Source organism: Neolamprologus brichardi, chromosome 8 (genome assembly GCF_056152115.1).
Source record: "Neolamprologus brichardi isolate AB-2024 chromosome 8, ASM5615211v1, whole genome shotgun sequence".
In the NCBI taxonomy this organism is placed as follows: Eukaryota; Metazoa; Chordata; class Actinopteri; order Cichliformes; family Cichlidae; genus Neolamprologus; species Neolamprologus brichardi.
The window spans coordinates 18,389,305-18,411,366 of record NC_142111.1 but is presented as its reverse complement, the minus strand read 5'-3'; the positions used below and the strand labels follow the sequence as shown (position 1 = coordinate 18,411,366).

Below are 22,062 nucleotides of genomic sequence, written 5' to 3'. Positions count from 1 at the left end.
TGACTGCATTAACACATAGAGCCCAAATATACAAATTATGAAACTGACTTCATGAGACAGCTGATTTATCACCGTGGGCTTGCCATACTGCGCTACTGGTTGTTAATCATCTGGTTGTTTGGTTGGAAAAAATGTAATCATCAGTCAACATCTGATTCTGGTTTTAGCAGTGTCTCTTAAATGGCAAGAAAATGGCTTCTGATTTCTCTGATCAGGGCAACTTAAGTAGAAAAGTGTAAACAGCCAGTTCAAGACACGAAGATGAAAAATCTCATAAAGAGAGAAAGCTGTGAAGTATAGGGTAGTTTGAATGATTTAATATGAGCACAGTTCAGCTGGAGGGCAATACATTGCCGATCCAGGCGGTTGAGAAGGTAATTAGATACAACTAGATTCTTCTCATCTCGAGAGATTTACTATAGGAGAGTGCAGCGCGTTCCGAGCACCAGAACAAATACACGTGTCTGTTATGAAGTAATAGAGGAGAACATTTTTGCAGGATTTTCTGGCTCGTAGAGGGCTTTGTAGGTAATTTCCAGACTGCAGTGGGCTTTGCGGCGTGACAGGAAAGCACTTTTTACAACCCACAGGCACTAAAGAATCCCAGATTCTTGGGACACACTCACAAGTCTTGGACGGAGCGCTAATTGAATCCAAATGGAGACAAATGCAAGGTGCATAACCACAATGTATAGGTGATTATTCATGGTTCCCTTAGAGCAGTCTGAGACTTAATGCACAGCAAAGCTCTTTGTGCAATCTCATTTTCTTCCCCTTTCCTATTGCTGTAAATGTTGTCTCGTATTGTGAACGCAAAACACACCGGCTGCCTCCAAATCCCCGCTGCACTGCACAACTATAATGTGCCGAGCCACAGGGATCTCCTACCGAGCAGATTACAGTACATTATGTGCCAGTACATCCAACAACACAAAATGCGTCTGAATGTGCATGTAAGAGTCTCCACACTAATCTCTCAAGTACAGTATACCCTGACACTGAGCACCGCATGCGTGTGCTATGGCTCAAAGTTAGAGGACACGCAGTTATAACACAGTGGGGGAAAACAGAATGGATTTATCTCTGCTGGTTGTCTGTTCATCTGGTTGTTGGGAGGAAGAAGACAAACATGTAAATCTATCCTCAAACATATCAGCCTGTCTCATTTATATTCTGCTTTGCTCTGCTTCTGTGTCCTAATGTTCCCCATTTCTGACGCTTTGCTATAGACAATCATTTGATATATGATATTATAACACTGTTAATACTCAGGCATTGTTAAGCGCTTAAAGCACCATTTTGCTGTTTTGGCTGTGAAGATTGTGTATCCATTTTATTTGCAGTTTGATTGCTTAGTTCAGAAGTTCGGAGCCTCTCCAAAGGCAAATCCATAAAATCTGAAGGATAATGTGACAAATTTGGGGAAGAAATGAGACGTGCTCATTTTCCAGCTCCATATTTAGCGCCTTTAGTGCTCCGGAAGAGTAGAAAAGCGCAATATAAGAATCAGTCCATTTACCATTTGCCATTTATTTTTAATCATGGATTCTACTATAGTAGCTTATCATGATTTATAGTTTAAAGTAAGCCCCTTAGTTTTAGCTTTTCTATCCTTAATCTAGTTTTCTTCTGACTGGCTGCAAAAGATTTAATCACCAGTTGGGTGGAGCTTCCTTGCCTCGGATGACCAATCTAGGGATAACCAATTTGTCTAAGACATCATGAAGACCAAAGCCCTAGCCTTTGGTTCACAAGGATTAGCTTTACATACACTCCACCATTGTACTATAACTTGGTTGTTGAGTGTTTATCCAAGTTACATTCTATGTAAACCCTAGATATGGTTGTGTGGGAAAATCTCTGTGAAACTGAAGTTTTGGAAAAATCCAGATCAGCCGATCTGGCACAAGAGCCCGACCACATTCAAAGTCACTTGAATCCCATTTCTTCCTAATTCTCATGCTCGATTTGAACTTCAGAAAGTTGTGCTGCGAGTTACTGTCATGCGACTGGCTGATTAGAGAATCACAAGCGATGAAACAGGTGTATCTACAAAAGTATTTGATGAGGATATATGAGAGAAAATAAGGAAAACATATTAGGTCCAATTTATAGCAATTTCTCTTTGCAAACATCTGATTTTTGTGATATCTTGGGAGTATTCAATTTCAGGAATTAAACCAGCTGCCATTCATTTACTCACCAAAATGATATGGGGGTTTTTTCCAATTAAATAAGGGGAAAAAGTCACTGGAGTGCTATTTTTTATCAGCAATGAAAGAAATGAGGAACAGTGGTGTAATAGTTTCATATTTACTGGTTATTTATGGACTGCAGTCACCTCAAGGGAGGAAAACATTAAAAGGTAGTAAAAGTGGGCTCTTTATACCTGGTTTATACTTTGAGTGTAAAATGCAATTTACATGCGAACAAAATATTTTAACATACAGTCTTTACTTTTAAAGCCATGAAAGATTATTATAGTTCCCAGAGGATGTTCTCGCTTACTTTCTTGTACTTTCTTTAAGTAGTCTTCAGGAATAGTTCTCCGGGCTACATGAAAGACATGCTTTGGATGTTGGCTGCCTTTTGTTCCATTTACAGTTTAGTTCATCCACCTCTGCCTCAATAATGTTGAGGTCCAGGCCCTGGGGGTGCCAGTCTTTGACTGATGGTGTTCCATTCTCTGTTTTTCTATCCAGGTATGTTTTTGTTGCACTGGCAGTGATTTTGGAATCATTGTCCTGCTAAAAAATTAAGCCATGCCAAGTAGATCCTTTCCAGATGGCATTGCACGGTGGATGAAAATCTGACGGTACTTTTTGCATCTACAATGCCATCAAGTTTGACAAGATGCCCAACACCACTAGCTGAAATGCAGCCCTAAACCATGACAAAGCCTCCAGCATGTTTTACAAATAGCTGTAGACACTCCATGTTTTGCTTTTTTCCTGACCTCCTCTAGACACAATGATGGCAATTCAAATAAAAAGTCTTTCATTTGGATGGATCTCTCTGTAAGACCTGCTGCCGCTGATTTTAATTCCAGTTCTTGTGTGATTATTGCACAATACACAATATTTTAAAAAGTTTTTAAAAAACATATCTTTTGCATTTTCCTGTCCATAGTTTAAAAATTTTTATTGCCTAACTAGTAGAATTGTTTTAATGACGCTCCACTGCGTCACCTAAAATGAAACACATTTTGTCATCTCTACTTTCATTTCTATTTATCTCTCTCCCATCCCCGAATGAGTGGGAGACATCTCCGACCCCTTGTCTATACTCTGTGTTTTCATCATACTCAGAGAGAAGGAGAGGCAAAGAAAAGGAGTTGATGAAACCTCTGATCATTTCTCATTAGCACCAACTTTTCAGGGCACATCTATTAATACATTTTGTTCAGAAAGGCATTAATTGTCTCTACTAGGAGACAATTAAACAAAGGGTGCAGAATTCAGATCGATGCTGTCCCACTCACACGGCCATGTTGCCTTGGTGGTAACTGAGTGATTCATGCAAGTGCAGCCATGGTTAATGTGGTAATGATATTTCCACTCAGGGCACAACGGTGCCAGGCTCCATCTGCACCAGTTAGCCTCCTCTAATTTTAGCCCCAGTGGTCCGAGGGCGGTTGTGAGAGCCGAGCGCTATGGCTCATTTAGACACAGGCTTAATGGAGGAACATCTTTCTCTTGCACATGGGAACACACACATACGTGTATGAGTCCATGCGGGAAAGTGCATGTGTACATTTAAAGAAAAAGTAAATGGATGTAAATTCAGTCACGTTGAAAAAAGTATATTGATGGCTAAAGCAACGCAAAAAGAAACAGACCATGAAGGTGAATACACTTGAATGAACAGGTTTTTTATTAAAAATGTATACGTGTATTCAAAGCTTTAAAAACATTTGTTTATAATACAGAAAAAACCAACAGCAACAAAATCAATGGCAGGCTGTTTCAGCTGAAAAGCTGGAGGATGATGAAACAGCATGTTTTGAACAGCATGTTTATGACACAGTTAATCGCGTTTATTAAATTTTTTATTAAATTACCTGAATGCACCATGAAATCTTACATTTCAGCTGGACTTTGATTTAATCTTCAGAAAGTATACCATCTTTCACCCGTGCCTTCAAAGACATGCTTGTGCTTATGAGAGGATTCATCATAAGTGGGATATGATATTCACATTCACCCCTTGGGAAGCTGAATGTCTGCACCACCTAACCCTCAGACCCACAGGGCTAATGTAGCTAAAAGGTAACTGAACTGAATCAGACAGCAATAAATAAATAACCAGAAATCTGACCGAGACAAATCCTTAAGCGCCTTGAGGCAACTATTGTTGTGACTTGGCTCTATATAAATAAAACTGAATTGAATTCACAGTGAAGCACAAGATTAATGTCTATATGGGAAAAAATGCATCCACATCCTTGACTGAATCCAAGTATGGGACTAGTCTCAAAGGTTTGAACTGGAATTGTTGTTCTCTGTTTGTTTCTCTGCTTTCTTTACTGTTAGTTTTGATTTTCTGTGAGTCTTCAGTTCTGGATACATGTTAGCTCTAGTTTGTTCGTGTGTCTGCGTTTCACTGTTTCCAGTTAAAAACTGTCATTTTTTTAGTTATCAGGCTCTTATGTCTTCCATCTTTGCTCTTTAGCTCTACTTCCCTTCCTCATTGTCAGTGATTGTCCTCTGCTGTGTGATTCACCTTCACTTGTGTTTCATTACCACACTGTGTTCATGGGGTAATCCCCTGATTAGCCCATGTGTATGTAAAATAGTCCAATTCTTCTCCTTAGTCTCTGTTTACTTACCTGCATGTTCTCTTGTGGTGTCTGAATAACATCTGTTTAACATTTGGGCTTTTATCAGTAAATATACAGCTTGTTGTTAATTGGTCTGTTGCACCTTGGCTCTTATGCACTGCACACTCCTTACAGTCTGCAAACTTTAACTGTGAAAGGGGCCAAATTTAGATATAGTAAGCCTAAAAACTCAAATCAAGCATGAAATTTGTACTATTTATAGATCATTTAATTTTCTTCCATGTATCTAATTCGAAGGAGGGGTTTTGAGTCTATCTCAGTGGCCATAGGCCAAGAAGCGGGGTACAGCGGGGACTTTGGACTGCGGGAGGAAGCCACAGTACCCCAAGAGAAACCACGCAGACACAGGGAGAACATCTGCACAGAAAGGACCTTCAAATCCAGGACCTTCTTGCTGTGAGGCAACAGTGCTAACTATCACACCACTGTGCCGCCCAAGCTTCTTACTGATTTAAAATCCTTTAAAGTTGTCAAAACCCCTTAAAACCCCCCAAAAAATAGTACAATATGACATGAGTGTGTTAATCAGTTTCCAAATTTTCCATCCAGTTGGTCAAAACAGTGTTGAATGATGCGCTGATGTGTTTGCACTCTTAGGGCATTGTGTTGTATCCTTTTGACCTGATGTGCATTCTGCATCTGTCTCAAGGTCACCATGAGACAAAAATAACTCGCTGTGCATTTCTGTCCCAGCCTATTTCCTGTCATCTGCTTTCATTCAGCTGTCAGCATCTTCCTTCAGACACACACACACACACAACAAGCCTATCAGAATTCAAGAAAGGGTCACCTTTGCTTACCTGGTCTCCCGTGTGACAAGGAAGAAGCTGTCATCGGGAGCGTCAATCCAATTAGGGCGCCTCTTGCGAATCATCACTCCTCCCCTGGTATTTCCACTGCTGCTGCTGCGGCCGTTATGCTGCAAAACATACATCCGAACGTTAGAGAGCAGTCGATGCAGCTGTAGAGGAAGCGTAAAGCAAATAGAAAATAAGCCTACCATGAGAGGTCCACCTGTTGTACCTGGGTTCTCTGCAAAAACAAACCCACAGCAGTGAGAGAAAGAGGCAAAGTACACATGAGGGAATCTGCCAGTTGCGAGTAGTATTGATTGGTTTTATTTCTTGTCCTAGTTACAAGTTGTGCAACAAATGACTGTGTTTCAATTTCAGTAAAAAAAAGTGAAGTTACCAATAAAAAACAAAGTGTCAAACTGAAGTTGAACCATCCAAATTATCCAAATGACCCCCATCTGCTGATTCGTTTTCATTAGAATTAGTTGTCATTCTCTCCAACGAGCTAGTTTAGATAAGAAATGGCAGAAAAGGTTATCAACTCCAGATGTATTCCTACTAATTGGATTTTTTATTAAGCATAAGGATAACAAAACATTGGATATCAACACTATTTATTCCCCAGACTTAATTCACATTATGAGCAACTTAAAAAAAAGAAAGAAAGGATGCATTTTCTTTTTTCTTTTGAATGTGGGGGGCTTTAAACAGAATGGACTTTCTGCTTTTGAGCAGGATTAAATTAAGCAAATCTGAAAATAATTACCTTTGTGGGATTAAATCAGATCTCTTTTTCTTTTTACTGATTAATAAGAGTCTGTGATGTACCTGTGCGCCTGTCTGGGTCAGCCCTGCTGTGGTGATGATAGCTGCGTTTTCCCAGCATGCCGTGAGGCCCGTGTGGTAGAGAGGAGAGGAGGCGTCTAGGGGGAGGCGTCTGAAGGCCCGGGGTGCGGTGGGAGCGAGGGGCGTGGGTTGCTGGACGGGACTCTGGAAAAGACACACCGGAGGTGCATGAAGTGGCTCCTATAGACCATCTGAGTTATTTCTGCTCATGTTTTATTGGCTTAATGGGTTAGACTCCTACTGCTCAAACACTGACTGTGTGTTCATTTACCTAGAAACTGCAGGACACTAGTCAGAGTGCTCCTTTGGGCGGCTCTGGTTTTAGGTAGGCGAGTCCCCTGCCCTTCCGACACCCTTAACATGTCTAAACCAAACACACATACACAGAAATTTGTGTCAATCCCCTCTTCTCCCTGTATTTAAATTAAAAAAAAAACAACCCTATTTATCCGTTTATCAACATGAACATCTCATGCAGATGAAAATGGCCTCTTCTCAGGTACGTGATTATGGATAAAGACCACAAGATGCAGGATTTGATGCAAAGGAGCAAATGACTGAGGTATTTTGCAGCGACTTGCTCTAAGGGAGGAGAAATCTCCCCCACCTCTCACATGCGCATACAGATGTCAGCACATGCGTACATGCATGAAAACATATCGTAGACACATACATTCAATTATGAAGACGGCATGACAGCAGGCACTGGAGGTTGAGTCCATGCTGAGGAGTGGGGGAGGCGGGGGTGCCGCTGTGCTTCCTCTGAGTGTGGTGGAGTTGATGGACAGAGAACACAGACACATGAAGCACAAGGACTCGGAAAAGATGCTTTCAGGTGTGACTTTATTGCAGGTCTACTCCACATTCACACAGCAATGAAAGAAAAGAGCAAAAAAAAAAAAAGAGGTAGAAGATGAGATGAGAATATTGCAACAGTCGTTAGAGAATGAAAGATGAGGGAGGGGAAATCGAAGGCGAGAAATGAGTCTGAGTGGCAAATCCTGTCCACAGGATATACGAGACAGGGTGGATTCATATGAATATTGCATGATTTGAAACACAGGAAATTAGCTGAGTGAATAATATGGCAAAAGGTCCATCCCCAAATGGGATCTGGACTCCTTATGATTGGGCCTGATCTACTAGGGGCGATGCAACCAGCAGCTATACCCAAGTCTTCTCTTCACCTTCCTTCCTTCAGGGTTCCAAATCTGTCTGAAGCTCACAATCAATCCAAACAGTTCACTTTGTCTTGTACACAGATACACACATGATCAGTAGGAGGGAAAAACGCATGTGCAAAAAAAAAAAAAAAAAAAAGTTTAAATTAAAAAAATATTTAAAAATGGTGATGGCAAAGACAGTGAAGCTGAGGTTCAGTATTTACAATGAACATATGTGGCTGAGACAACTCACTCAGTCATAACAGCACAGACTGGACGCACCTTTACCAGGAGCGCCGTGCAAAATAGAGCTTTTCTTAATAAAATACATTTCCTCTACCAGCAACTTCAGCAAATATATACGGCTCAGACTAGACTTCTACTGGATGCTGTTACAATCTATTCATTATGACAGGAGCGACTTCAGTCACAGTGTGTGTGTGTGTGTGTGTGCGTGTGTGTGTGTGTGTGTGTGTGTGTGTGTGTGTGCGTGTGTGTATCCCTGTTTAACCACTCGAACAATGGCTTTTGGTTCAAAGTGACTCAGAAACGTAACAACAGGCAAAAAAATTAAAAAAAATAAAGAAAAATAAAGAAAAAACACGAATGAAAAGATGATCAAAACTCATAGTTATGAGGACAGGCAGTCTTTATTGGAAACGGGGGGGAGAATACAAAAACAAAATAATAATAACAATAATTATAATAAAAACAGAAAGGAGACAGACGGAGGGGGTGGGTGGGGCAGAGGCGAGCAGAGATGTCGGGGGTTGATGGTGGGGCAGTCGGGGTGAGGGGAGGTGTGTGTTGGTGTGTGTCTCTGTATGTTGTGTTCTGTCTGGAGATGTGTATGTGTATCCATGTGGCAGAAGTTAGGAGGAATTGAAAGAGCTCTTACACTCTGCCTTTATGGCCCCACAGTTAATGGGGACAAAGGGCCGGCGCGCAGCACGGCGCAGCCTGATGATGTCACGGCACATGTGCCGGGCCAGCTTGGTGAGGCGGGTGGCCTGCAGCAGGAAAGCCTGCTTGGTCTTCATGGAGGATTTGGGGCTGTTGCTGTTTCGCATCGGCACCATGTGGTTGGACTGGCGGGGAGCGTGACCCCTTGAGCGAGACTCCTGAGATCGAGGGAGGGACAGAAAGGAAGGAAAAAACAAACAAACAAACAAACAAAACACAAAAGAAAATTAAATCAGTTTGACATCTGGCAGAAAATGTAAAAGTCAGAGATGGTTCAACAAATCCAATGGTTTTTAAACTCTTGGGCTGGGAATGGGAACTTCAGTTGAATGATTATATTTTTGCAGGGGGAAACAAACTCATCTTCATTTAAATGCAGCCTTAGTGCATATGTGCGCATCAAAGAGCTGCACTGAGCATAAAAACTCAAAAATAGACAATTTTGTTCAAAAACCCCCCAAAAGTGTATCATGTTAAAAATTCCAATAAAAAGGGAATAAAAGGGTTGAGTATATATATCATGCTGACCTTTATGTCACCAAAATTTAACTTGGATTTGGTTTTATTAACAATGGCTATTAGTTTAAAATGTAGAATGGTGGCTTTCTTGGAGGGGGGGGGGGGGGGGGGGGGGGGCATGCCAGAAAAGGTTTGATAATCACTGCACTAGCTTCTGTAATATTGGATTTTATTTTGAAAAAGATTCACATTGGCTGGTTTGAAGGCTTTAACAAAAATCTGAAAAAACAAATTAGATTTTACTTTTATTTATTATTAAAAACATGCATATTTAACACAAAACTGTTTTTGTGGTTCAAACTCTTTTTAATTGCAAGTTGGTATTTCTGTAGTCTATTGATTACTAGATAGTGGAAAAGGGGTGGGATTAAATAAGCTTATACTTCTTCCTGCTCCTTTTTGAACATGAAAGTTATTTGTAGTTGTGGTTGCTCGTTTTCTTTTTGTTTTGCTTTGTTTATTTGTCTCTTTTAATTCTATGTTGTTGTACTTTTTTAACATGTTCAAAATAAAGATTCAATCAATCAAAAACTGTTGTAGAGGGGAGTCTAATTCACTCTGTCGTCACTGTGGAGGCTACTGTTCGTGGTGCTGTTGAACTGTATTGTGTAATAAAGTAAGGAGAATCTAATCATTTGCCCGCCCCGTTTATGCCAGCGGATAATTACAGCCTTTAAAACAGCCATAAAGTTGAATCAGCACCCTTCTGAAAACAGATAAAAATCAAGCCTTACAACCTTCCTGAGGGGAGGATTTATTGCAGGGCCGCTGCATTAGATAACTGGCAATCGAGCTTGTTTTGTGAAACAGAAGCAAAGCCATTGTTTTCAGATGAAGACTGATATTAGTAAAAGCTTCTATTATGGTTTCCATCAGCCACTTTCTTGGACTACTATTATTTTTACGTCTGGATATTTTGTCACTGCATCCATAAAGTTTACATCAAGATCGTAAACGGGTTAAACTACTGAGTGCCTGATGGTCCCTTAAAAATATTTTTACTGCAGCACAATCAGCAACCTCTCCGGTGAGTCATCATGCAGCTAAACTCCAACTCCTTCGTCTTAGACTGCAGCTAGCAATGGTAACCCTCGTTCTGCTCTGCACCAACGAGGGGCTTAGCATAGAGCACGGCTGGGTAATTAATCTTCCCAAGAGGCCACGAGAAACTGGGATTGCTATGAAGGGCTGCACCAATAGCTTATAAAGAGATAAAAATGAATACTGAGCAGAATGGAGATCAGCTTATTGCTACAGCCCTCCACAACAGACCAAGATTCTTGTGTTCTCAGTTTCTCCTTGAGAAAATCGATTGCCCACCTCTGACACAGAGGCACATGAACCAGTTCTCCATCTACTCCAAGCTTCTGGTTATGGTAACCTTCAGCTAGCAGAGGATCACTAAAATAACCCACACTACCATCACCAGCTGTATTCCAGTTGAAGAACATTTTTACCACAGCTTAAGATTATCTTTTTGGGATTGCCTCATCAGTGATGTGAAAGGGCCAGGAGCTAGCTGGTTTCTAGTGTCTGAACTTAAAATAAAGGCGAATTGTGGCCAAAAGAACAGCTTAAAATGTGTGACCAAATTTAAAGTGTCAGGAACGCTGCATCACACAGGAGGTACAGATTTTTACAAGTTTGTTTCAAAGGCTTTGTTTTTGTCTAACTCCAATATGAACATGTTTTAAGGACCTGCAGAAACCCTTCTCTGTACCCTCCACTGAGCTTACATTGCTTGCTGGAGTGGGTGAGGTCCTCTCCTCTGGACCCTCAGCTCTGCTTGGCATCTTCAGACCACCGTACTTCTTCCAGTACATCCAGCAGGAGACGCACAGACGGCACTGCATGTTTGGAGGCCCCCATGAATACCACTGGGCTGACTGCATGGCTGTTAATGTATGGAATCCATTAACACTTGTTAGAGAGATTACAGAAAAAAAACTGGTCTCAAGACACTAAGAATATTGATCTCCATCTTTCCCTGTGTGATTTTTATCAATATTCACACTACACAAGACGTCACACTATATACCTGCTACTGACTTTAAGTGCTTAAACATGAAACAGTGCACAAGGCCATTGTACTGCAAAGTGAGCAGATATTAGGCATTTAGCTTTATCATTTCCATCAAATAATTTTAGTTGTCAGCATTTTTTTAAAGATATTCTACATTTTTACAGTAGATTTTAAGGGGAATGTTAGGTTATTAGTTATTAGAAGAACTAATAAGCAGAACTCAGGTTATAATTTTTACAATTCTTCCAGTTCTCAGTGCAATTGAGTCCCACCAAGGGACACAAAAATGAATATCATCAATAAAATGTGACATCAGCTGAAGTCTGCCGCAGACAGAATTTTATGTCCAGCAGAATTATTATTACTGAAAAGTCAAATATCCAGAGAATCTTGCAACTTGTGTTATAGTGGATTGTTAGAATTCAGAAACAGTTATGTTGAAGGCACTTTATGCTACTTAGATTTTTGTTGACAAGGGGCAAAAAATGTGTATCCTCCAACAGGTTGATTTAAGGTGAAACTGGTCACAAAGAGTTAAACACTGCTGCACCAAAAGCCTTGAGGCAATGGGTTTGTTTTGGTTGCTAGCAGACTGCCACAGTTGCCTGCAGTTTGCACACAACATTTAGATTTACCTACAAATATATTCCAGCCCTTCCCTGAGCAGCAGCAAAACTGCATGGCAGTACACAACCAGAAGCAGAGTCTGTACACCTTCAGTCTGTTTGGGAAATACTTTTTTTCCCCTTCTTTGTGATCGGTGGTTGCAGAGGGTCATCAAAAGCTCTCTGAGCCTTTGTTCCAGGTTATTTATCAAAATCATTGCACCCATGCTTAAAAATGGCTCCCCTTGTAAGGGTGAAAGTAAAAGTAATAATAGAAGAGATAAGAAAGAAAGCAAAGTAGTTAAAATTATCTTGGTTTTGCTCTAGGAATGTGTGACTTGGGCTGTAGCTAACCACCCTGCTTGCTAATCCTCTTGCTAAGTGAAATCTAATATTTTTAGGCAGCTAGAGGCACTCTGTTAACACTCTGGGTTGCATACTGTGGGACAACGATTTCCCCTTTCAGTCTGTGAAGCTGTTAATAATAAGCAAAGACTGAAAATAAAAGGAAAGCATTTCTTCTTTAAGTAAGAGAAGCGACAGCTGTCTAAGGCTTCATTTGTTTCCATTAGATTTCTAATTGACTTATGTTCACTGCCCTCACCACTTAATTTCACACTTGCCATGGCTAATCACACACTCACTCACTCTCACACGCACACACTAACTCACTGTAGCAGCTTTCGCAGGCTCTGCCCCCTCCTGCTGCGTGGTAGGCCCCGGGGCCCGCTCCGTTCACCGTCGCCATCTTGCCATTGGTCATCGAGATCTGGTTGGGGTTGGGTTTGTTACTGTCAGAGGACAGACAAAGTGATTTAGGAAGCAGAATGACAGCAGCTATACTGCATAAAATCATCATCTGTCCACCACAAGCAGAGTAACAGACAAAAGACATCCAATGTCATCTGCAAACACTGAAATATGAAATAAAGAAACTTACTATGTGGGGATATAAACCTGCTTCAGCTTGCTTTCTGCCTCTGCTGCCTTCAGTCTCTTCTGTTCAAAGAGAAAAAAATGGATTTCTTCATTAATCCCAAAATAAAAACAACTGTTGCCTTTAACAAGCATTGCTTCAAATAAAACTCAGCCCTGCATCCTGAAAGTTGGAGTGTGGAATTACAGTGCTAATAATTTAATCTGTCGATGTAATTCAAAGGAGTTGTTTTCTCCTCTATGCTTTTTAGTGGCACATAAACACAATTTATATCTGAGCACATGAAATCCTTGGAGAGCAAAGGCTATCCCCTTGTGCATGCTATACATTTGGTTGCTCTTCTCAAACACAAGGACATCTTTAACCAGATTTTTTGCTTCTTTGGTTGTAAACATGTTCTGCACCACCACGCCTACCTTAAGGGGCACTACGCTTTTTCTACACAGAGGGCAGTTTTATCATAAGACGTAACACTTAGTCCGTGAATAGCTATATAAAGTTTTTGATAGCTCTAGAAAAAGAAAAGGTTTAGTAGGCCGTGCAGCAAGCATTTTTCAAATTTATTAAGCAATGGAGGTCCAAGGAATGGTGCAACTGAATTAGACGTACAGTTCTTAAGCTGCACTCATACAGACTGCCACTTCAGAATTAATCACTGCAGATACCTTTATATCGTTATAATAAAAACATAACGAGGACCATTTTACTATGTCTGGCAGCTCAGAAAAAATAAAATAAAGTTTAAAAAAAAAAAAATATTTCAAAAGTGGTCAGAGCTGTAGGTGAGAACTTTATTTCAATAGAAAGCCTGATTCTAGCCACTTCTACTTATTTTGTATCCCTAGGGACACGGTTATAATTTTAAAAACTGAACAAACATAAAAACGTCACTTTTTAAGAGGGCAAAAGCATTTTTTGTCCCCTTTTATTTTAAAATGTTGTGGGGACCAATTTTGAACTGTGTGAAACCTTTTGATTTTACAGAAAGCCAGTTGGAATAGTTGTCGTGAACTGCTTTGGTTTTGTTGTGCATTTCTAATGAATCAATGAGTTTTTGCGCATTTTTAAAAGGAAACAAAATCTTGTGCTTAAGCTATTCAGCCCCTTTGAGAAGTCTTTTTTGAAGATGTTGACTGCCTGATGCGCTTTTCCTTTTCTTTTTTTTTTACTCTTGCAGCTTCAAATAAACATAAAAACTGGAGTATCCTTTTCAGATTAAAGTCCCTTGTAGTGGTCAATAAAAAACAAAAACAAAAATAAAAAAAAGCTAGGACAAAGTTGCTTTATTTATTTATGCAGGAGTTTTTGCCCACTGTCACAAGGAGTGCGATGCAGTTGTTAGGGATGGCATCGTTTAGTTTAATCTTGTGTAAACGTAAGAACACACACTAATTACAAAAAAAAAAAAAAAGATGCATGTGAAGAGCAGCTACATGGTTTTCTCACCTGTTGCACATATCTGTCTGTAGTCTTCCACATGTAGTAATACTCTATGATACTGGTCAGAGACTTCCACGGCAGCTTCACAAGAAGAAACGGTCGAGCACGGGGAGAGAAAGAGAGACAGACACAGAGCAAATTAATGATATTAATATCTCATGTTCTTGCCATCTGGGTGCGAAGCCTTCATGTATATTCATGAGCAAGAGGCATCGTGACCACAGAGGCTCAGAGTTACTGGCTTTGCTTGGTTCTGGGCCTCAGATGGAAACACAGAGAAATTCACACATTTAATAAGTATTCATGAGCACCTGGTGCCACCGCATACACCCATACCCTGGCTTTATTGTACAGTAGAGGTAGATGGTGGGAAGGAGAGTTCAAAAGAACCAAACAGTCATCCCTCACCCCCACAGGCTTGAAAGGCGAGTGCTAAAATTGGTAATTTTGTGCTTCACAGAACAGCAGCTTCAATTTATGCAGATTACAATGGATTTCCATTGTGACAGATTTTCACTGATGAGGGAGGACGACTTTTTGGAAACTTCTCAAAGCCCCAAAGTCGAACCTCTCAACTGTCCATCGGCATGCTGTGAATACATTTCACCACATGAAGACTTTAACTGGACAGTGAGCAGTCTCTCACAGTAATGGGTAACAACTAATCAAATGCTACATAAAAACAAAATATCTTAAAAGCACCATAAATAATGTAATATTCTTTTGAATAACTTCTACGTTAACAGGATTACCAGGCAGAATGATAACAAAACACTTACAAAGTCTTGTCGGATGTCATTGAAGTCTTTTCCATATTTCTCTAATGCCTCTTCAAACATGGCAGCTTCCGAGGCGCTCCACTCCTCCATCTCATCCCTGCAAAGCACCGGGCCCCCCGCTGGGACCAGTACGCTCAGCGCACTGGACAAATCGTAATTATGGCGGTGCAGTGTGTCCATCGCATGGAACTGTAATTAAGGCACGCAAAAAAAAAAAGCTTACAAAACCATAAATTAAATCCCAGCGAGGTGCTGCAGGGTTCGACTGTGTGTGTCCCACTGACCAGTGTGATATCTCGTGAGGCTGCAGCTGCACTCATGTGTAAGCTTGGCTGTCTAACAGAGCTGCTGCAGTCCAGCGCTCGGGCAAAGGTCCCGACCGCCCTGAAAATTACCCACAGTCAGTCAATACATGATACATATATGCACAGCTTACTGCATGGTCTGACATATTAATGTGCAGGGCTTGTCTGCAAAGTAAACACGAACAGCCTCACAGCTCAAAATATACACTGGGTGGTATGGAGCAAAAATAAATGGCAAACACAGATGAGTCGTTCATCAGAAACAGTAAACAGTCGTTTGTTAACCAAAAAGCGATTTAAATCTCTGCGTGATTTGTTTTTAATTCATTTTCATCCTCCCTTATAAACAAAAACCCATGACAAATTCACATATGGAATGAATAAAAATGAAAATAATGAGCCGAACTTATGAGCCATGGCTCATAACAGTGTGCATTTATATTATCTCACTAAATATTTCAGCCAATTCTTTCACAGCACCACGGGCTATTAAAGTGCTAAAACTTGGAATTATTACATCTGTGAAACTGCCAATCCAGTGCATGCGATCAAGAAGTTGTTGTTGTAGATGTGAGGGCGACCTACCGTGCCACCACTAAGAATTGGTCTATCTGTTTGTTGGTGAGTGGGCACTCTGGATCCCACAGTTTCTCTTCTAGTTTGGCCTGATCTCTCTCATCTGCCTCACCTGCAAAGCCCAGAGACAACCGCTCACACACACAGTAGGATAACAATGGATTTGCCTTCCATGCTTATTTGCTTATTAATCATCATTATCAATTTATTTATTTATATAGCACTTTAAAAACACACCTAGTAGACCAAAGTGCTGGTAGACCAAAGTGCTGTACAATACTAGTGATCACTTAGTGATGGTTTTAATTATAAACTAATTACATTTTGTTTATGCTTTAGAAAAAGGGCTAGGAAAGAAATAAAGGTGAAATCTGCGATTCACCTTCTTGTAGCATTTCAGGTACATCTGCCTGAAAACGCGGTCCCACTCTGATCTCTCCTTTGTCAGCCAACAGGGTTTTCTGTGTTGGGTCATAAACCAGCGAATAGAAGAAGGTATCCTAAGGAAAACATCAAATCCATTAATGTGGAGCTTCCCAGATTTTGGCAGGGCTGGGATTCCTGTGATCTCCAGGTGTTATAACAGATATAATTATACTTATGTGACAGACAACATGCCAAAATATAATAAAGAGTTTTAGTAAAAATATAATATAATCAGTCAACTGAGAAGAAAATATTACTCAACTGTTTACTGATTATTTGTTTAGGTCATTTTTAAGCCATGCGTGTTTTGACCATTTAAGCAAACAATAAAAAACTGTTAAAAAAAGAATCAAGCCTAATTCTTTGCAATGGTATTTCTGTCATGTAACATGTAGCTCCTAGGCCTTATCCAGTGAGCTACAGACACTGTGGATTCTTATGTATTCCACTTTATGTCTACCCCAACAACACCCTGTATTTTCCTGATGAACGAAATGAAACACTACGTTTTTCTCTATTGGTTAACAAACCCATTTTATAGCAATGTGAACCAGCACTGCGTCTGCCTCCGTGTACCAGAGGAACTTGTGCGCATGATGTCTTGATGCATACTCAATCATCCAGGTAAGTAAATCCCCAAAAGTTGATTCTGTTCATCTGGATGAATCAACTTTTGGGGAGTTGTGCACATGATGTTACAAATGCAGAAGAAGAGTGGGCCAAGGTGCAGGCACTAATTTGGATCTTCATAGATTTGCTCATGGTAAGTGAAGCAACGGTGTACACAGCTGCATCTAAACCCTTTAAGACACAAATTGATTATTTGTATTGAAACAGATTTCTAATGTGCGAGTCCTTTTTTAGGAGTTTAATAACTGGCAAGGACACATCTGAAAAGCCTGAATACTTCCTGGAGCAACAGAAAAAAAAGAAGGAAAGAAAAAGCATGTAAATTATGACCGGACTTTCTATGATGCAGCTTGAGGTAACAAAAACCAGAAAGAGACATCAATTTGTTCCCCCCTCTCAGGCTTACCTCTTTGTCAAGGTATGAAAGAACGGCTTCAGTCTCATTCAATAATGCGACACTGCACTTCCCCCTAATGGAGAGAGAGGGGGGAGGAAGCACACACCATATAAAAACACAAACAAAGGAAGTGCGCACTGTGTGATGGATGGATTCATGGCTGAATGAGTGACTATCCATGGGCACTGCCTTTAGTTGACGAGCTGTACAGTCCATTTTCTGTATGTATTTGTATGCCTCTGTGCACTGTACCTGATATGTGTCGCAGGTAGACTCTCATACTGCCGGGAGAGGAAGAGCTCTCTGTGGCGGAGCTGGTGTTTCTGTTTTTCTGTTAGCTCTGTCTCTGTTGGGTTCTCCTTCTCCTCCTCTAGCTCCTCTGCAAAGGAAAAGACAAAACAAATGAATCCATTTTATGAGACACTTGTCATCAATATATCCCAGAAACAAAAAAAAAAAGAAAAAAAAAGAAAAAAGACAATGACTGATAAATGCAAAAAAACATCAAAACTCACAGATTCTTCAATTTATCCCTCAGACTGTAATTTCACATTTGTTAGCAGTGCTTTCTCAAATGAGGAGGCCCATGCTTTTTTGACTCTGGATTTGCTGGTTAGCACATAATACTAGGCAGTATATAAACATTAAATCACTGGTAAACAGTGCAGGCACTGCATACACTTTGAATAAATATAATTCTATAAGTGGATTTTCAATATATTAGAACTTATATAGTGTCACATTTATATGAGGAAAATGCATGCATTTGTCAGTTTCAGAGAGAAATCGAATTATTTTGTACATAGTCAGTGAGGTAAGACAAAGATCTTAATTAATAGGTTTGACATTTACTGGGGAATTACTTCAGCAGCTTTCACACCATATACAGTGAAAGATCCCAAGTGATGCTGAAGGAGGAAGCAGCAAAAAGCAGCGTTCATTTGAAAGTGAAATTTTTCAACTGCCACGAACATTATTTTATTCATCTGCAATGTGCTGAGGAAACAGCAAAAATTGCTTTGCTCGATTGATTAAAACCCAGTCTGCCAATCACGCGTCAATGGCTAAACTCTGAAAACATGACAGTATTGTTTGCTGAAGACAACATGTGGGTGGAACAGCAGCAGCAGCGAAAAATACACCAACATTAGAGTCTGGAAAATGTTGGCATTTCAGTTAATGTTACATTAAGAAATGAAACAAATGTAATATCCTGAAAAGAGTTACTGTTAAAAATGTATAAACTGCAACAGATAGCATTTGTTGCAGAAAATACTCTGCACATCATCTGCAAAGGCTCATGTTTTTGTAAAATACTATTATATATAATCCCCCTCTCACCCTGTGGGCAGTCTTTATTTGTTCTTCCAGCTCAGGTCCTCTACCAGAGGCCTGGGAGCTTGAGGGTCTTGTGCAGTATCGTAGCTGTTCCTAGGACTGCGCTCTTCTGAGCAGAGATCTCAGATGTTGTTGCTGGAATTTGCTGGAGCCACTCTCCCAGATTGGGGGGGTCGTCACTGCTCCGAGTGTTACCATGGGGACCAAAGTTGACTTTACTCTCCATCTTATCTAGCTGCTCTCTCAGCCCTTGGTTTTTCTCCAGCTTTGTGTTTCTCCTTACGGATGTTGCCATCATTTGGTATAGCTACATCCATCACTATGGCCTTTTTCCTCTGCTTGTCCACCACTGGTTAACCATCTGTATCCCACAGGATTTTAGCACGGTCGTGTCCCATTGCGACCTCAAAGCCATACCTGTGTTCCTGTATACTATGCTAGGCACATTGTTATGGTGTTGCCTGTATGCCCTGCCTGTTAGCATCTTGCACACTGCTGTTATGCGCTGGATTTATTCAGGGCCTTAACCCCTTATTGATCTTGTGCTACCATGATTAGTGTCTCTGTACTGTCTTTCATTCCAGCCAATGGTAGGATTTTCTTTTAATTCAACACAGAAACATCTCATTACTAAAGTTAAGTGATGTCATAAGCTTAGTTAATGTTAAAACAGATGTATCTGATTGTACCATATCCAGTACAAAAGAGTAGGAATGCAGTCTGCTGAGATTTTAAAGCATCTAAATACTGTCTGATTACAGTGGTCCACAGGCTTAATAAAATATAAAGTTTGATACACGCAGACTGTACAGTGCCTGCTGAATTGAGGCCAAAATGTACAGCTGTTATTTCTCTTTCGCTTCTTTCAATGCAACATCCCCCTTGGCTCAGTCTTAACTACTGGAGGACACTTCATACAAACCATTACTCAACCAGACTAAACACAAGGTTTTTCTTCTATTTTGTTTGAGTTTGTTTTTGTCCTCCCACATGTTCTGCTGTCATGTTGATCAGAAGATCATTTCTACCTGCGCTCTTGACTCCTGGGTGGTTAGTAGACAGTTATAACTGCAGTTACTGAGAAATGGACATCTTAAGTTTATAAGAATCTTAGGTTGGAAGAGCATTCGAGACACCTCTAACCATCTCTCACTGTGTGATCACCGCTCTGGAGACTCAGTTCCTTTCTTTGTTGGTTATCTTTTATCTGGGGCTGCCCCAAATTGCACAGCATACCCGGCTTCACACAAAGACAGAGCCACACATCTGTATCTTTCTACCTTCAACCCACACACTGATAGTCAGGTAATAAGTAAAAAGTTTTCAACTGTGACTCTTACATAAACTTTCGTCCTGTAAAAATCAAATTTAGTTGCTGTTCTTTTGTTTTCCCTCTGAAATAATGTCAAACATAAATTAACTGGGTTTTTTTTTTTTTTACACTGCACTAGGCTGCTATAAATTTTATTGTTGTTTCTCAATTTTCTTCTGGCCAGCTGGCAGATGAAGGACACCAAACACCTTGCAGAACTGGCACAGCAGTTTGATCAATGCTCTGTCTCTGCATACTGCAAGTTTTATCTTTTTGTTCTTGCTTTATGTTTATAAAGTCTACCTCAATCAGGATAACTGGTTTTTACTAGAGATGGCACGATACCACTTTTTTATGTCCGATACCGATATCATAAATTTGGATATCTGCCGATACCGATATGAATCCGATGTAGTGTGTTTTTTAATCAATAAAACTGTTTTTTTAATAGCTTGCTGCTTTTTGTATAAGTTCATACTCAAGTTAAAAAATAAAATAAAAAAAAAAACACTGAAGCTATTCTGTTATACCTGTATGCAAAAAATGCACTGCACCCAAAATATTTCATAGTTCAGAAATACTGATCAATCTAATAAACTTAAACCTACTCCATCCTCCCTATTCTGGTATTTTAAAGAGTAAGCAACCTAACTAATAGGGCTCTAAAACTCCCAGCAAAAAGAAAAAAATAGGGAACCACCCTCCACCTCACGATGCTTAATTGACGTAATCAACTTTAATTTCATGCGGTGTGAAAAAAAAATGCACAGAAAGAAATTCTTTTTCAAGAATAATTAAATAGATTCAACATCTTTCTTCAACAGAATTGCAGACTGCACAGATGGTACCTTCCCAAAGGAAAAAGTACTATAGCTTACTAGGGTATATTAGACTTAATAGTTACTATATACAGGATTGGACTTCTATATATTTTACATCAGATTAAACTTTGGGTGTAAGATTCGGATAATTATTTATTAAAAGCTAGACATTTTAAATGAGAATAAGAAAGAAAAGTATGTCTTTGTGCCCCCTTTTCCCTGTTCGTGCCCTATCGGCCCCCCTGGCTAAACTTTGCTAGATCCGCCCCTGCACAGTTACCAGCCGTCAGCTACGTAGAAAAGGATCCTGGTGTGGAAAGTAATATTAAATAAATTCTAACAATGCTTTACAAACATTCAGAGATGAACTTACACATTTGCTTTACTTCTCTCTGGGATAACTTCCGCGGAGATGAAATGCCGGATTGGTAGCGAGGCCACAAATACACACAGCCGCTCTATCACGTGACGCACACTGCTCCGACATGCTACGGTTATGATCCGAGTTACGCCATGTCGCAAGTTCTGTGAGGTGCTTTTTTGATATTTAATTGATCGGATTACATTTTTTATTTCTCTCCGATATCCGATCCAGTAATTTACGTCAGTATCGGACCGATACCGATACGTAATATCGGATCGGTCTATTTCTAGTTTTTACCAGCAGTTCTATGACACGTACACAGGGAACAGTATTTTGCCAGTCAGTGCTAAATGACGTGAATGCAGTAAACATGTTGTTTACTGGGTCTCCTGCTGCTCTTCATTGCAATCACCCACATCTAAACTGGAAATCTGCTTTGGTGGAAAGCATGTTTTTTACTTTGAGAAACTAACTATTAATGTGTTTTATTCTGGCCATTAGCCTTCTGGAATCAGGTAGTCTGCTTCCCACACTGAATAGGTGTTGCTGTGATGACACTTTCTTTTCCTTTTCACTTCACACATCCACAATCAAATTCTGTAAAATGCAGTAACAAGCAATTGAGAAATTACCGGTTAAATACAAACATGAATCCCCCCAAGTTGGAGTACAAATTTAAGTTTCAACGTCTCCATCTCTGGCATTAAAAACCTCTTATTTCTAGTTAAATGCGCAATTTACAAAGTTGCCAAGAGGAATCACTAATGGAAATGTCATTCTGATTGACAGAAAGCTTAATTACATTTTTTTCTGAAAAAAAAAATAAAAATCAAAGTGTCATGTCTCAAGTTTAAAGTCTTTAAAAAATTTCGATAATTAAGTCATCCTGATATCATCTGTCATGTTGAAATTTAGCCATCACATTACATCCCAAAACAAGAAGGTTCTGGGTTCAAAATCAAGACTCGGGCCCTTTTCTGTGGT

At 40.0% G+C, this 22,062-nt stretch overlaps 1 protein-coding gene across 2 annotated transcripts in view; it reads right to left on the bottom strand.

Moving 5' to 3' along the window:
- The window catches only part of mta3 (metastasis associated 1 family, member 3), a 29,772-nt gene that overhangs the window by 3,345 nt on the left and 4,365 nt on the right, over positions 1 to 22,062 (bottom strand). Inside the window, exons 4-19 of one of the 2 annotated variants that reach the window (XR_004843634.2) lie at positions 17,496 to 17,622; positions 17,253 to 17,316; positions 16,173 to 16,290; positions 15,800 to 15,902; positions 15,194 to 15,293; positions 14,910 to 15,098; positions 14,137 to 14,211; positions 12,694 to 12,752; positions 12,426 to 12,544; positions 10,862 to 11,019; positions 8,542 to 8,764; positions 6,752 to 6,844; positions 6,463 to 6,624; positions 6,032 to 6,139; positions 5,841 to 5,872; positions 5,669 to 5,759 (exon numbers count right to left, since the gene is read on the bottom strand). Coding sequence is in view for 1 of the 2 variants with exons in the window: in XM_006791023.3 (XP_006791086.1) it covers positions 5,641 to 5,759; positions 5,841 to 5,872; positions 6,463 to 6,624; positions 6,752 to 6,844; positions 8,542 to 8,764; positions 10,862 to 11,019; positions 12,426 to 12,544; positions 12,694 to 12,752; positions 14,137 to 14,211; positions 14,910 to 15,098; positions 15,194 to 15,293; positions 15,800 to 15,902; positions 16,173 to 16,290; positions 17,253 to 17,316; positions 17,496 to 17,622 (1,741 nt within the window). In the remaining variant the exon portion in view is untranslated. Of the gene's footprint in view, positions 1 to 5,640; positions 5,760 to 5,840; positions 5,873 to 6,031; positions 6,140 to 6,462; positions 6,625 to 6,751; positions 6,845 to 8,541; positions 8,765 to 10,861; positions 11,020 to 12,425; positions 12,545 to 12,693; positions 12,753 to 14,136; positions 14,212 to 14,909; positions 15,099 to 15,193; positions 15,294 to 15,799; positions 15,903 to 16,172; positions 16,291 to 17,252; positions 17,317 to 17,495; positions 17,623 to 22,062 lie in introns of those variants that run through there. The other variant, XM_006791023.3, reaches the window with a different exon arrangement.